The 14,850-nt window shown below is 39.3% G+C and overlaps 1 protein-coding gene across 1 annotated transcript in view; it reads left to right on the top strand.

Moving 5' to 3' along the window:
• The first annotated feature begins 8,565 nt into the window (after nucleotides 1-8,565).
• BNIP1 (BCL2 interacting protein 1) overlaps nucleotides 8,566-14,850 on the top strand; it is a 413,601-nt gene continuing 407,316 nt past the window's right edge. The window contains exon 1 of the mRNA XM_044069114.1: nucleotides 8,566-8,765. Coding sequence (XP_043925049.1) covers nucleotides 8,682-8,765 — 84 coding nt within the window. The 5' untranslated portion in view covers nucleotides 8,566-8,681. The remainder of the gene's footprint in view (nucleotides 8,766-14,850) is intronic.

Here is a 14,850-nt window from a genome sequence, read left to right on the forward strand (position 1 = left end):
ATTTCTTTAAGACAACACTGGATATGAAGGCTACCTACCTTCATGTCATCATAGTTAGAATCTCTTAACAGCAAGTATTTGAAGTGCCAGACAGTACATGTTAATTTTCATTGTACATTTCTCCCATTTGACCTAACCACAGCCTCAAGAATAGTTATAAAATATTTAGCTTCAGTGTTGCAGATTTCAGGGTCGTAAGTTCCTATTTTCCTTTACAAGGAGAACTGTCCAATTAGTATCTTACACACATGAATTTTTTCCATATCAGAAAGCAATAACTGAAGCCTAGGCATAAACCATAAACTACAAGAGTCCAATTTAATTCCAAACAAAACAACAACCTTCCTAGAGGACAGTACTGAACAAAACATCAGTGAAAAGGAATAATTCTAGTGTCAATCATAACAGCAAGGCAATATTTCAGGATGTGCATTTAACTGAATTCTAAAGGTAACTTAGGAAAACCTGCACATTAGAATTTGTCAGTGAGTGTTGAAGGATATCTACAATCAGGCCACATACTCTCAGTAAGGAAAAAACTTCTTTGGAGGCAAAACCCATACTGTTTGTCAGATGGAATGCAACAAGTTCTTTAAACACATTATCTTATTTAACTACAGATTCCTTGGATCAAGTGTGGTGACGCCACTTCACAAATCTATCAGATTTCAGGATCATTTTCAGACAGGCACTCTTTAGATCAGTACAGACAATAATAAAATGGCGTTATATGTCAGCAAGAAGGAGCAAAGTTTTATCAAATTTTGCATGGAATAAAATAATAATAGCCAGTACAACATAACTTGTTCATGAAAGCTATATGTCTTCTGGGAAAATAAAATGTGTTGGTGGATTCACTCAGTAGACAAATGCTAATACTCTATGAATGGAAGCTGAGCACCTCAGACTTTTATTAAATTTTGTATCTTTGGGACATGCAAAGGAAGATTTATTTCATTACCCATAGAAGCCATTGGGGATGCACAAGCCAGTGCATTTCTTTGTGCCGGTCCCAAGCCTGGATAAATGAGGAGGGCTGCGTCAGGAAGGGCATCTGGCGTAAAACCTCTGCCAAGTTTAATGATGCGGAGAAAATTTCATAATTACACACCGGATCGGTCGAGGCCCGGGTTAACAACGACCGCCACCAGTACTGTTAGCCAACAGGGTGCTGGCAGAAATTGGGCTACTGTTGGCCGAAGAAGAAGAGGAGGGGGAAGGCATGCCCGAAGGCAGGAAGAGAGGAGGAAGGTTAGGAGTGTAGTACTGAGGGTAGGAACTTTGAATGTTGGCAGTATGACTGGTATAGAGAGAGAGCTAGCTGATATGATGGAGAGAAGGAAGGTTGATGTATTGTGCGTGCAAGACACCAGATGGAAGGGAAGTAAGGCCAAGTGTATAGGAGGCGGGTTCAAATTGTTCTATCATGGTGTGGATGGCAGAAGAAATGGGGTAGGGGTTATCCTAACGGAACAGTATGCCAAGAGTGTTTTGGAGGTGAAGCGAGTGTCTGATAGAGTGATGTTTATGAAGCTTGAAATTGATGGTGTAATGATGAATGTTGTTAGTGCATATGCTCCACAAGTTGGGTGTGCGATGGATGAGAAAGAAAAATTTTGGAGTGAGTTGGATGAAGTGGTGGTGAGTGTACCCAAGGGTGAGAGACTAGTGATTGGAGCGGACTTCAATGGGCATGTTGGTGAAGTGAATAGAGGGGATGAGGAAATGATGGGTAGGTATGGTGTTAAGGAGAGGAATGCAGAAGGTCAGATGATTGTGGATTTTGCGAAAAGGATGGACATGGCTGTGGTGAATACGTATTTTAAGAAGAGGGAGGAGCATAGGGTGACGTACAAGAGTGGAGGAAGATGCACACAGGTGGATTATATCCTATGTAGGAGGGCCAGTCTGAAGGAGATTGGAGACTGTAAAGTGGTGAGTGGGAAAAGTGTAGTTAAGCAGCATAGAATGGTGGTCTGTAGGATGATGTTGGTGATCAAGAAGCAGAGGAGGAGTGTGAAAGCAGTGCCAAGGATTAAATGGTGGAAGTTAAAAAAGGGTGATTGTGAGGTAGAGTTCAGGGAAGAGTTAAGACAGGCACTGGGAGGCAATGAAGAGTTACCGAATAGCTGGGTAACTACACCAGAGCTAGTAAGGGAGACTGCTAGGAAGGTGCTTGGTGTGACATCTGGACAGAGGAAGGAGGACAAGGAGACATGGTGGTGGAATGAGGAAGTACAGGAGAATATACAGAGGAAGAGGCTGGCGAAGAAGAAGTGGGACTTTCAAAGAGATGAAGAAAGTAGACATGAGTATAAGGAGATGAGGCGCATGGCAAAGAGAGAGGTGGTGAAGGCTAAGGATAAGGCATATAGAGAGTTGTATGAGAGATTGGACACTAAAGAGGGAGAAAAGGACCTGTACTGATTGGCTAGACAGAGGGACAGAGCTGGGAAAGATGTGCAGCAGGTAAGGGTGATAAAGGACAGTGAGGGAAACGTACTCACAAGTGAGGAGAGTGTGTTGAGTAGATGGAAAGAGTACTTTGAAGGGCTGATGAATGAAGAGAATGAGAGAGAGAGAAGGTTGGATGATGTGGGGATAGTGAAACAGGAAGTGAAGCAGATTAGCAAGGAGGAAGTAAGGACAGCTATGAAGAGGATGATGAATGGAAAGGCTGTTGGCTCAGATGACATACCAGTGGAAGCATGGAGGTGCTTAGGAGAAATGGCAGTGGAATTTTTAACCAGATTTTTAATGAAATTTTGGAAAGTCAGAGGATGCCTGAGGAGTGGAGAAAAAGTGTTTTGGTACCTATCTTTAAGAATAAGGGTGATGTGCAGAGCTGCAGTAACTACAGAGGGATAAAATTGATCAGTCACAGCTTGAAGTTATGGGAAAGAGTAGTGGAAGCTAGGTTAGGAAGGGATGTGATGATTGGTGATCAGCAGTATGGTTTCATGCCAGGAAAGAGCACTACAGATGCAATATTTGCTCTGAGAGTGTTGTTGGAGAAATACAGAGAAGGTCAGAAGGAGTTGCATTGTGTTTTTGTGGACTTAGAGAAAGCATATGACAGGGTGCCTAGAGAGGAGTTGTGGTATTGTATGAGGACGTCGGGAGTGGCAGAGAAGTATGTAAGAGTGGAACAGGATATGTACAAGGGTAGTGTGACATTGGTGAGGACTGCGGTGGGTGTGATAGATACATTTAAGGTGGAGGTGGGATTACATCAAGGTTCAGCTCTGAGCCCTTTCTTATTTGCAGTGGTGATGGACAGGTTGACAGATGAGAATAGACAGGAGGCCCCATGGACTATGATGTTTGCAGAAGACATTGTGATATCTAGTGAGAGTAGGGACCAGGTTGAGGAGACCCTGGAGAGGTGGAGATATGCTCTAGAGAGCAGAGGAATGAAGGTCAGCAGGGCTAAGACAGAATATATGTGTGTAAATGAGAGGGAGGGTAGAGGAATGGTGAGGATGCAGGGAGTAGAGTTGGTAAAGGTGGATGAGTTTAAGTACTTGGAATCAACAGTTCAGAGTAATGGTGAATGTGGAAGAGAGGTGAAGAAGAGAGTACAGGCAGGATGGAATGGGTGGAGAAGAGCATCAGGACTGATTTGTGACAGACGAGTACCAATAAGACTGAAAGAGAAGGTCTACAAGAGGGTAGTGAGACCAGCTATGTTGTATGGGTTGGAGATGGTAGCATTGACGAAAAGGCAGGAGTCCGAGCTGGATGTGGCAGAGTTAAAGATGTTAAGATTTGCACTGGGTGTGACTAGGATGGACAGGATTAGGAATCAGTATATTAGAGGGTCAGCTCAGGTTGGACAGTTTGGAGACAAAGCAAGAGAGGTGAGATTGCGTTGGTTTGGACATGTGCTGAGGAGGGATGCTGGGTATATTGGGAAAAGGATGTTAAGGATGGAGCTGCCAGGTAAGAGGAAAAGAGGAAGGCCTAAGATAAGGTTTATGGATGTGGTGAGAGGACATGCAGGCGGCTGGTGTGAAAGAGCATGATACAGAGGACAGGCAGAAATGGAAACAGATGATCCGCTGTGGCGACCCCTAACGGGAAAAGCCGAAAAAAGATGATGACCTATGAATAGAAGAGGAGTTCCTTAAACTTTCTTCACACTATGAATCTTTGGGAAATTCCATAAGTGGACTTGTTACTCATCTTAATGCACAAGAAGTTCCAAGATACTGTTTTATAATTCATCATTCAAATACTTGGAAAGTGGATGCCTTCTGTTTCTAGTGGAATCAAGAACTGATGTATGGCTTCCCTGCAGCTCCACTGATTTAGAGAGCTCCTGATTTTGAAAGTAAAAAAAGTAGATTAAACAAGCCTGATTACATTAGCCCTACTTGGTGAAGACAACTTACTACTTGTCTCTGTCTTCAATATAAAAAAGATGATGGCAGAGTTAGTAGCCATTTCATTTGATACATCACCTATTAATGTTAAATTTCAAAATCTGAAAATTAACAGCAACAATATAAGTTACAATAACAGAGTTGCAACAACAGGCATATGAATCCAATTAGAAGTCCTTAAAGCACTAATTTTCATGTAACATCTATGCCATTGTCACCTGTCATTTTCACATACAATAAAAATACACAACATATATCTCAGCTCAATTATCTAGAAAGTTCTGTGTCATCATGAGTATAGTTTACTTTGGTTGTGTTACAAAGCGGACTGCTGATTCACATGTATTGAATACATCTTTTATTTCTACTAGTACAATGTATGTGTCTATTAGGGTCTATCATCTATTGTTGAACTGCCTTCTTTAACTGTACCAGTGCTGCCAAGGAAAAGATATGAATAGAACTGGTAAGATGGGAGGAAGGGTCCAAAACATGTCAGCATAAATTCAGTGTAAAATAATGCTTCAGGGAATTGAACATCCAACGAAGGCATATATTAAGAGAATGGACAGTAACAACAGAGAAAGATGCAGAGAGGTAGTCACATGAAAAAAAAACTAAAGCTAAGCAAATAATGCAGGAAGGTGGACGGAATATTGGGATACACAGGACAAAGCATTGCCAGTAGAAAACAAGCTAGTATTTCACTGTCTAGACAAGTGGTAAAACTCCATGTAGAGTGCTCTGTACATTTTTAGAGAAGTAATTATCCCAAGAAAACAGACATGAGCCTGCCCCAAATAGCATATGAAGTAATGCATATCAGTTTTCATTTCTAGCCATAAAAAGGCAAAAAAGATAGACACATAAGAGCTTATAGGGAACTGAAAAAAGTATGTGTGGGTTTTACTTTTCCAAAAATATGTGACATCTAGAAAACACAGACTGAGAACAAAAAGCTTGGGTGGCTCAAGTGCCACAAAGAAGTATTATTTCATGTAAATGGTGGTGGATGATTAGACACTCAAAAATACACTGATGGAAATCAAGATTATGAGCAACAATGATGGAGTGGGGAAGGAACAGTGACAAGCTATTGATTAGGTAGGCTCTGCAGCACATTCACTATGCTGGAATTCAGACTAGATGGTTGAAGTGGACCATACTGCCATCAAAAGCTGTTGGGTAAGGCTATTATCATGGCTCTCATAACAGTAGAAATCAAATCAAGAAATTTGCAAAATTGAAATTAAGCAGGTTTCCAATTTTCTTGGCAGGAATGTCCAGAACCAGGTTTACAGCTTATTGACAGTGATTGCACTTAGACTTTATCATTCAGCTCTAAACATTTGAGCCAAGTTTTGAACACATACACACACACGCATGCACACTGCAAAACAGTTTTATATGCATTCATTTACTTGGCTGGTAAATGGGCAGGATTTGTAAGAGCAGTAATTCAGCCATCATCTTGTTCTAAAAAAATGCAAACATAACTCTGAAAATAATGATATACACACACAACTGGCAAATAAAGTACACACAAAGTAATTTTACAGTTAGTATAAAACAACAGCATATGGCTGTACACATTTGCATGTACACACATTCTAAATACATTAATAATTAGCAGGAGGCTTAAGACACAAGAGGATATAGTATTTTTTTTTAAATTCATTCCACCCTCTTAAACTACTGCTAGTAGTGAAATATTTGATACATATTACATACACGAGGGGTTAAAGGGTCTGTATTCTGTCTTTCATATGTGATGTTACAGCAGCATTACATTACTAAAAATCGATAACTGGACAGTAGAGCACACACCCAGTAATGCAATGCTGCAGTTATATCATGCAATTTGCTGTCTTCTCCCTTAACCTGACACAATGTTTTGGTAATATTGCAGTTTGTGGATTGGCAGCTTCCTCCTTACGTATATTATGCAAAATCTCTGCAGAAGTAAGTCATCTACATAATTCCATATTAAAGGGATCTGTAACTAATAAAGAGATTGCTGCTAGCAAACAACTTTATATTTCATTGTTTCATATACAAATAAAGTGCCTATTGCCCTTGAAGAATAAATTGCCTATACTACATTAAAAAATGATAAGCTAGTAATTTTGCAATGGGGAATGGATGGCAAACTGATAATGGGTTCATAGTTACTAAGAACTCCTCCAAAAGAGGACATTCATAGGACTGCAGCATCCACTCCCATTAAAGAACAACACAGTACCATATCAGTGATCTATCTGCATACTGTGGGAGTAGAACCCACAGCCTTCTGCATCAAAAGCAAGTATACTACCTGTTGTGCTACTAACAATGCAAACAACTTAGCATAAGTAGCATTAAACTTTTCTTTCCCTAAAGCTCTCAGCTCCTTGTAAAATCCACTTGACGATAAACTAAATCTATCAACTTCGCAGCACAAGAAATCTGGAAAAAGCCACCATTTATGGGGGGGGGGGGGGCAAAGGCCCAAAACCAGGGACTCATTTTAAATATTGCTTGTATATTCTTAGAACGTTGCTAAAATAAAGTGTTTTGTGTTACCATGTGTTTCCTGAAAGATAGGAAGACTGAAACTTAAAGAGCTATCATTATTTAGTGAATTCAGTTCTCACTGATTTGCCAGAAAAACACAAATTTTAAGAGGAACAGACCAAAGGTATGAGCCAAATATTGTGTGAAAATCTGGACAGTGGAGAGCTATGGACTCAATTCCCTGAATCACAAGTGGTGGTATGGGTAGAGAATTCAGGCTCTTGTTTGAGCCTGAGTAACACTAACCACCAGGTTATCCCTAACTGGGGCATTACACACACACGCATGCGCGGGCAGCAGCATAATACCTGGAAATCTTCTTCTGGCTTTTCCCAGTTAGGGGTCGCCACAGAGGATCACCTGTCCGCTCATGATTGGCAGTGGAGTTTTACGGTGTCAAGTTGCCAGCCCGGCACCCAACCTTCCACGGAAGGCACACACACACGCCTAGGGCCAATTTAGAGTATCCAATTCACCTACAGCATGTCTTTGGGATGTGGGAGGAAACCGGTGCACCCGGAGGAAAGCCACGCAACCACAGGGAGGACATGCAGACTCCACACAGAAGGCACCCCAGCCGAGGATCAAACTGGAGAACCTCTTGCTGTGAGGCAACAATGCTAACAGCTGCACCACTCTGGCTGCCATAGCATAACTCCTGCAAATAAAAGAACAAAACTCTCCTTACTGACATGCCTCTGGCAGCATAACTCCTGTAACACATAAGAAAACACGAACAGCTAGTTTAGTTAGTTTAACTTCCCCACGTGAATCCACGTTAGAGTGAAAACTCCACTTCATTAATTTTTTCCCACAGGTCTTGCAGCTGTAAAAGTGTGTGTGTGTGTGTGGGGGGGGGCCGCTCCCGCTCTCCCTAGATCTATGCTTCTGGCACCCATGGCTCTAGCCCTTTCAGTAAGCAAAGGTGCATTTCCTCTTTTTCAAAGATAATAAACATGCTAATAACAGTCTTGCAAATAATATGTTAAATGGGACAAATGAGTAGATATATAAACATTCTGAATATACAAAATAGCATTTTAACATTTTACTCTTTTGCCAATTGGCATGTTTGTGGAAACCATTAAACCAGAAAAGCACACAGGTTTTAAATCACGCTAAGGAAATGAAGCCAAGAATAAGAATGGCTATGTGTGCGTGCTCTCTCCTACAATGTGTATTATCAGTTTTCCTGAATCCATAATAATAATAATAATTTCACCACAAAGAATAAAGTGAAACAGGTGGAAAGATGTATATGTACGTATAAAGCTCAGACATTTTAGACTCTGTCCACTTTTGTCGAAATTTAACATGAAAAGGATGCTTTTTTACACCTCCCAGGATGCCAGTTATGATAAGCAAAATATTTTCCTAGCAATATAGTTTAAATGCAAATAGGAAATCTAAGTGAAACCCTTAAACTGGGAAAATATATTCAGAAATATGATGGCTATCAGAATGACTCAAAATACTTTACAAGCACACACCGAATCCTGATCATCTGACAAGTACAACGCTCAATGTTTGACACTGAGTGAGCTGGAGTAAGAGTGCACATACTGTATCGGGGGTGGGTACGGCCTGGATAATACACGGGCGGAGTTTTGTACTGCACATACCAGGGGTTATTTACTCCACTGCTGTCTCTATCTCCTGTATAAACATTATGCGCAGTTCTCGCAATCCACGGAGGAACTGTACTACATTTACTTTCAGGTTTCCGTAGCCAGCTGTACAAAGATGGCGGCTTCCCAGGATGTCCACGTTCGAATATGTAGTCAGGAAATAATCAAGTATGATTGTGAGATAAAGGCATTAGTACAGGTATGGGCACTGCGAATTCTGGAGCATACAATGGTATAGCAACGACGTATCAAAACTTCCACCCACGTACCCTTAAATTCTAGATAGTATTCTGTTAAACGTCTTGCTCCCATAATTTAGAAGTAACGTAACATGTTCAAATTATAAATGTATATCCCAGTTAAGCAGTTTAGTTGGTGGGAATATGTGTACACAGTGTGTATCACGGAAATATTATACAAGTTTTGAATGGCAAACCTGTCATGGACTGCGCGGCAGGCATAGGCTGACCTGTTGCGTAAAGGCTACTGATGACGTTTTGTTTTTCTGTTTTCTTTGAGGTTAATTGTTTTGGCATGTGGAGTTCTTGTGTAGCGCTGCCATATAGTAGTAGTGAGTACTCTTTGCAGTCTCATGGGGATGGAAACAACAGGAATATTTTATAGAAAATTGCTACTAGCTGTTTTAAAAAAGTTCTGAAATTCTATTATCTGCTCCTCTACACTGTTACATCATTTAGGGATGCATATCATGTCGTCTTACTGAACTTGCTTCTGTTAGAACTTTTCTGAATGAGTTACTTGCAGAATATTTAACTCTATTTGATTTCCGATCAGAACTAAGAAATTCCTCACTGTTCCCATCTACCTGGCATTGCTCACGAGTGCTGCAGCCATACTGTTGAAAACTGGGTGCTGTGAAGAGCACTTTTGGCTGACATCAAAGATTGAAACAATACTAATTTCATGAAGTTTAATCATACTTTGACTTAGGAATAGGGTCAATTCCCGTCATGGTATTAGAAACCCAAAAGATTTGGAGAAATTAAAAAGTATGAAAAGTAACTGTTAACAGAATCCCCAGGTATAGAACAGCACCTCTGATACCACCACAACACTTGACTAGAATTGAAGTTCAAGTATTTTGTTGTAAAGCTTTCATTAAGATGCGTGATCAGTAGTTCTAGCAGTTTAAACAAGTCACACATTCAGATGACAAATCAGATAGTCATCAGTAAGTATGAAACATTAACTTGGAATATAACCAAATAAGAAGCAGGCTGTCATATCATGGCTATTGCGTTTTGCATTGTTAAATTGTACTCTTTCTCTCCCCCTCTCTTTTTTTTAGATTTTGATGAGATTTTTGGTTCTTTTAATCAATTTAGGTAGTTTTATCTGTACAATTCTTTATTGCCATGACAATATCTTATTTACCTTCTATAGATTTAGCTTTGAAAATTGGCTCGAATTGCAAGTGACAGCACTAAGGAAATGCAGTTGTAAGTTTGAAAACCGGAAAGCTCTTACTTGTCCCATAATTGTTTCACTAACACCTTGGATAAGATGGGAATGTGTAGCAGGCTAGGGTTTGATTTTTAACAGCCACCATTTGATGTTTTTGTACCGTTATCATTAGTTGTTATAACTGTTTTATATGAGGACTAGTCTGTTTAAATATTTACTGTATAGGGTACTGATGAAGATAAGTTTATTTTCCATTTGTTAATATGGATGATTCACTAGTCTGAAGCACTGGCCCATCCCAAAAGACAACATTAGAATCATTCATAGGACAGTTATTATGTCATCACATCTGTTAAGTCCATATGTTACCAACAGTAGTCAGTAAGGTTGAAATTATAATTGACTAGATGTTTACATTTGCACATAGTAAACAATTAGCTAAAAGGCATTGAGCAAAATTAATTATAAATGATTAGATATTTACATGTGTACATAGTAAATAATCAATAGTTCAACGACAAGTAAGATTAATTAACTTGCATTTCCACTGGAAAAGAGAAAGGTGAACTGACACATAAGCTGGCTGGTTAAAGCAGTTACACTTGGTTCTTTGCAATGCCCTTTTTATTCTTTTTTAATTCTTAAAGTACAGTTATAGATCTCAGTTTATCTGGAAGTGTGTTCCATGTGACTGAGGCTGTTTTACAGAAATTTTTTTTTTGTATGTTGAAGTGTTGTACCTGCAGGATTATGGAGAGAGAATGTGGTCTACATAGTAAACTTCTCTGAAGAGGTTACAGAGGCTGTGGACAGTGGGCACTCTGTGTGCACTGATTATGTTGACCTGTTCAAGGCTTTTGATACTGCTTCCCATGGAATTACTGAAATACTAGATAAACTTAATTTAAAACCCTGTACTGTCCCCCTGGATTGCAAATTGACTATTCAACAGATCCCAGGTTGAGGAAGTTGCTGTTGTTCCCTCATCCACTGATGCTAAACAGTTCCATCAAGGGTTGGAATGTGCACATACCTGGTCTACTGAAAACTGTCTGCAAAAAAAAGTGCAGAGTAGTAGCATTTGGCAAAAAAGCTGCTCCAACCTTGTATGGTATAAATGATGCTCCTCTTCAGACGGAGGAGGTCATAAGAGACCAGGATAATTATATGAACAACTCTCTCTCTCTCATTTTTTCATCATGTTTCCACCACAGTCAGGAAATCTTTCTTTTTGGTCCATTTAATTACGAAAAGAATATCTTTAATAGCCGAAAAAGTAATTCTACCCTCGTATTCTTCCTTAAGTGGACCCATCGTTGAATATACAGATGCAAGCATATTGCTCAACTGGAAAGGCCCAAAAGGTTTCTAATCAAGAATGTTAAAGGTCTTGAATCCTTCAGTTATATCCCAAAAGAGTAGCATGAGTCCCCTTCTACTCGGTAGCTTACTGGCTGCTATGAGGTGACACGTGTATAGCTTTTTAAGCCATGAAAGACTCTACTGTTTCTTTGCAAAACCAGTGCTTTTTTGCAAATACTCACACTAAAGACCTAAACCTAAGCCAAAACAAAAACAAGATTAAGTGGAGGGACAGGATATTAGCACAACATAGTCCCAGGCTGTGGAATAAGTTGCCACTACAGGTTTGGCTACTTTTAAAGCTAATCTTGATGGGCAGACACACATTTGCACCAGGCTTATCGTGTCAGACCCTGCCCATTTTGGGAATTAAGCAGTGCTAGTGCTTTAAAAAGACAACAAAAACTTTTAAGTTTGCCTGTTTAAAGGTGTATATGGCTCGGCTTATTATGTTCCCCATAGTTGTTTGCCTGGTATTATTTCTGTGTTCCTACTCCTTATCTGAATTTTATGTTTTAGTGGAGGACAGCATTTCTCAAAAATTAATTTGATAGACCATTCAGTAGGTATGAGTCTGAGGTTGTAATTGGTAATCAGCTGCGCGTAATCATTGTTGTGCATTGGTGTTTGGTATTGAGACTAAGCTGTATAAGTTTCAGTATTTTATTCTCAGCTCACTGAATTAACGACTTGAAAGCAGTGTGGTAATAGACAATGCGTACTCCAGCTGAGGAAATTCTTCATCAATTGCTATGGATTGCCAAATTCTACATCAATTGCTATGGATTGCCCGGCTTTAGTAGTGAATAAGTGTGAGATTTTGTGTGCTGCTTTTAGTTGGTTTAACACATTCTGAGCCTGTGATTCAACATTTGTAAGAAAAGTAAATTTCTGATCTCGCATTATTGCAAGGTATTTCTGTTGGTTACTGCAGGTAATTGTTGCCTTTTGGCATCTGCAAGAGAGTGATAGGTGTGGGTTTTGCTCTTTGGTTGAGCTCCTGTGACATTCATTGGTAATAAGTGTTTAAGCAACCTTTATTTTTCTGTAACCAATTACACAGGTGTGATTACTTCTTTTTGAAGAGCTGAGTTAATTTGTTTAAACGCACTTTTCCAGTTGTGAGAGTACAATGTCATCAGCCTAAAGAAGGCAGTTTACATTTGACAATTCAGTTTGCAAATCATTAATAAAGAGTGAAAACATTAGTGAGCCTTAGATGGAGCCTTGTGGTACCCTGTGTTTATTGTCTCCTCTTGTGTACGTACTCCGTTAGAGGTAACGACAAACGGTTTGATCAGCAGACCAGTTACTTTATTTGAAAAGTGACATGCTGCTGTTGACGTGTTTGCAGCAGAAAGTGATGTATAAGTTATAGGCCCTTTTGAGATATACATTTATAGTAGCGGTTAAGAAACAATTCCTTTTATTTGTTAAGTACCTCACTTAAAAAGTAGCAGCATGTTGTATTTGGGCAAAAGTTGCAGCTTATTTTTAAGAATGAAAATTTGCTTATAGATAATTTTTTCTATACTTTTTTGCTAAGGGATTAATCTTGGCAAAAGGACTGTTGTCCAAGGCTAACTCTGGAGAAGCTCTTTTTGGGAGTGGATTGTCAAGGTAGTCTTCTCATTGTTTCTAGGCTGCATCAAGGAGATAGTTTGTTTCTTAATTTTCCTGATTGGTATTAAAATTAGTCCTAACTTGTAACTTACCAAATATATCAGGTGTATATTTGAGGGCCTTAGTGGTATCTGTCACATTATATGCAGGATCCCATTGAAAAGCACTGAGTTCGGTAACTACCATATCCTCAGAGGATTCTGTTTTATTATACATTGACACGTATGCTTGTTAAGGGCTTACAGTTTTAAGTGACTCCGAGTAATGTTTTGGGTAGTGGTCACTTAGTGTTAGACGGACATTTGGTACTGTGATATGCTCAGATGATTGCAGTTCAGTTTGATGATGGTTCATTTTGCCGAAAGCATGAACTGCAGTATCAGTTTTACTGACAGTTCACTTTGCTGGCACACATAAGTGCCTGCGCGAGTGCTTGTGGGTCATGGTTAGGTGAGGTGATAGGTCTACTGGTGTGTGTATGTTCGTATCTGAGCCTGTCTTGTGTAGTGGTAGTGCTATGGAATAGTTTTCTAAAGTAAGGCACGGGGTTAAGGGCAGAAGTAGGGTTAAGTTTAGTTTACCCTGCACCTTATCTTAGAAAATCCCTTTCTATAACACTACCACTTTTCAGACAAACTGTTGCTGATGATATATATTTTTTTATTTTATTTTTAATTTAGATTGAGTAAAGTAATTGTAAAAAAAACAGTTTTATTTTGTAATGTGTATATTGAGTGTTTTTTGTAAGTATTGTCAGTCTGGGGTTTAGTGTGTCAGCATTATGTTCTATAGGTGTTTTGATGTCTGTATTTTGAGTGTCAGTATTGTATTGCATTGGTGTGTTTAAATATTACTTGAGTAGGTTGGCTATTACTGTTATTTTGATGCTTGGTTCCTTCTTGAACTAGTCGAATTAGGTTACATTAATTAAGAAGCCAGTTGAGTATATACTTCACGTGGATATTTTAGTCCAGATTAATCATCACCCCAGTATAATTAGTCTGTGATGTTTAGGTAAGTCAGAAATCTCTTCCAAAATGTCTCAGATTTTTAATTGAACTTGAGGTTGGAATTTAGGCAGTTGTTACAAATATTTTTGTACGGACTCTTACCTGATCCTGTACAGTAATTCAGTTGGTGTCTTTGTTATTCCTTGATTTACTTTTACTTATAACGGTTTGTGACAGATTGGCATTTTCACCTTGTTTGATCCAGGTTTGTTGTCAAAGAATCGAAGTGTACTTGAAAAAATTTTGCATCCACTTTGAGACATGATTCTGTAAATATCGGAATTTTTGGTTGGTGGTGTAATAACCAGCTTTTAACTTGGGTCTATTTTCTGTTAATGCTGCATATATTTAGATATGCAGTGGTAAGAAGTTTATCTCTAATCACTGGATTTATGAAGGGAGAGGAGGCATTGTTAGTAATTTGAGAATTAGACGGATGTTCCGCAACATAATTATGAAAATTTATTGTAGAAATCAGCAAGACTTTTTGGATTTTAAGTGTGGAGACAGTCGATGTATTTCTATGGACAAGACAGGTTAATTTACAGTTTTTGTGTTTGTGAGTATTAATGCTGTTATGGAATTTGTCCACTACCTTGAAGTAAGTTTTGGTGTATGAGAAGTGCAGGAGTGTTCACCGGTGTTTGATGTGTGTGTTAATTTGCTCTGGCGTAAGTATCTGTATAGGAGAGGTGGAGTGTTTCCGGGTGACTGGTGTTTGCATTAGTTAGCCCTGGAGTGTCTGTATAGGACAGGTGGAGGAGTGTTGCTGGGTGACTGATGTGTGCATTAGTTTGCCCTGGCATAAGTATCTGTATAGGAGAGGTGGAGGAGTGTTCCTGGGTGTCTGATGTGTGTGTTAGT

The sequence above is a fragment of the Protopterus annectens genome, chromosome 4.part0 (genome assembly GCF_019279795.1).
Source record: "Protopterus annectens isolate FY-2018-M chromosome 4.part0, PAN1.0, whole genome shotgun sequence".
Classification (NCBI taxonomy): Eukaryota; Metazoa; Chordata; order Ceratodontiformes; family Protopteridae; genus Protopterus; species Protopterus annectens.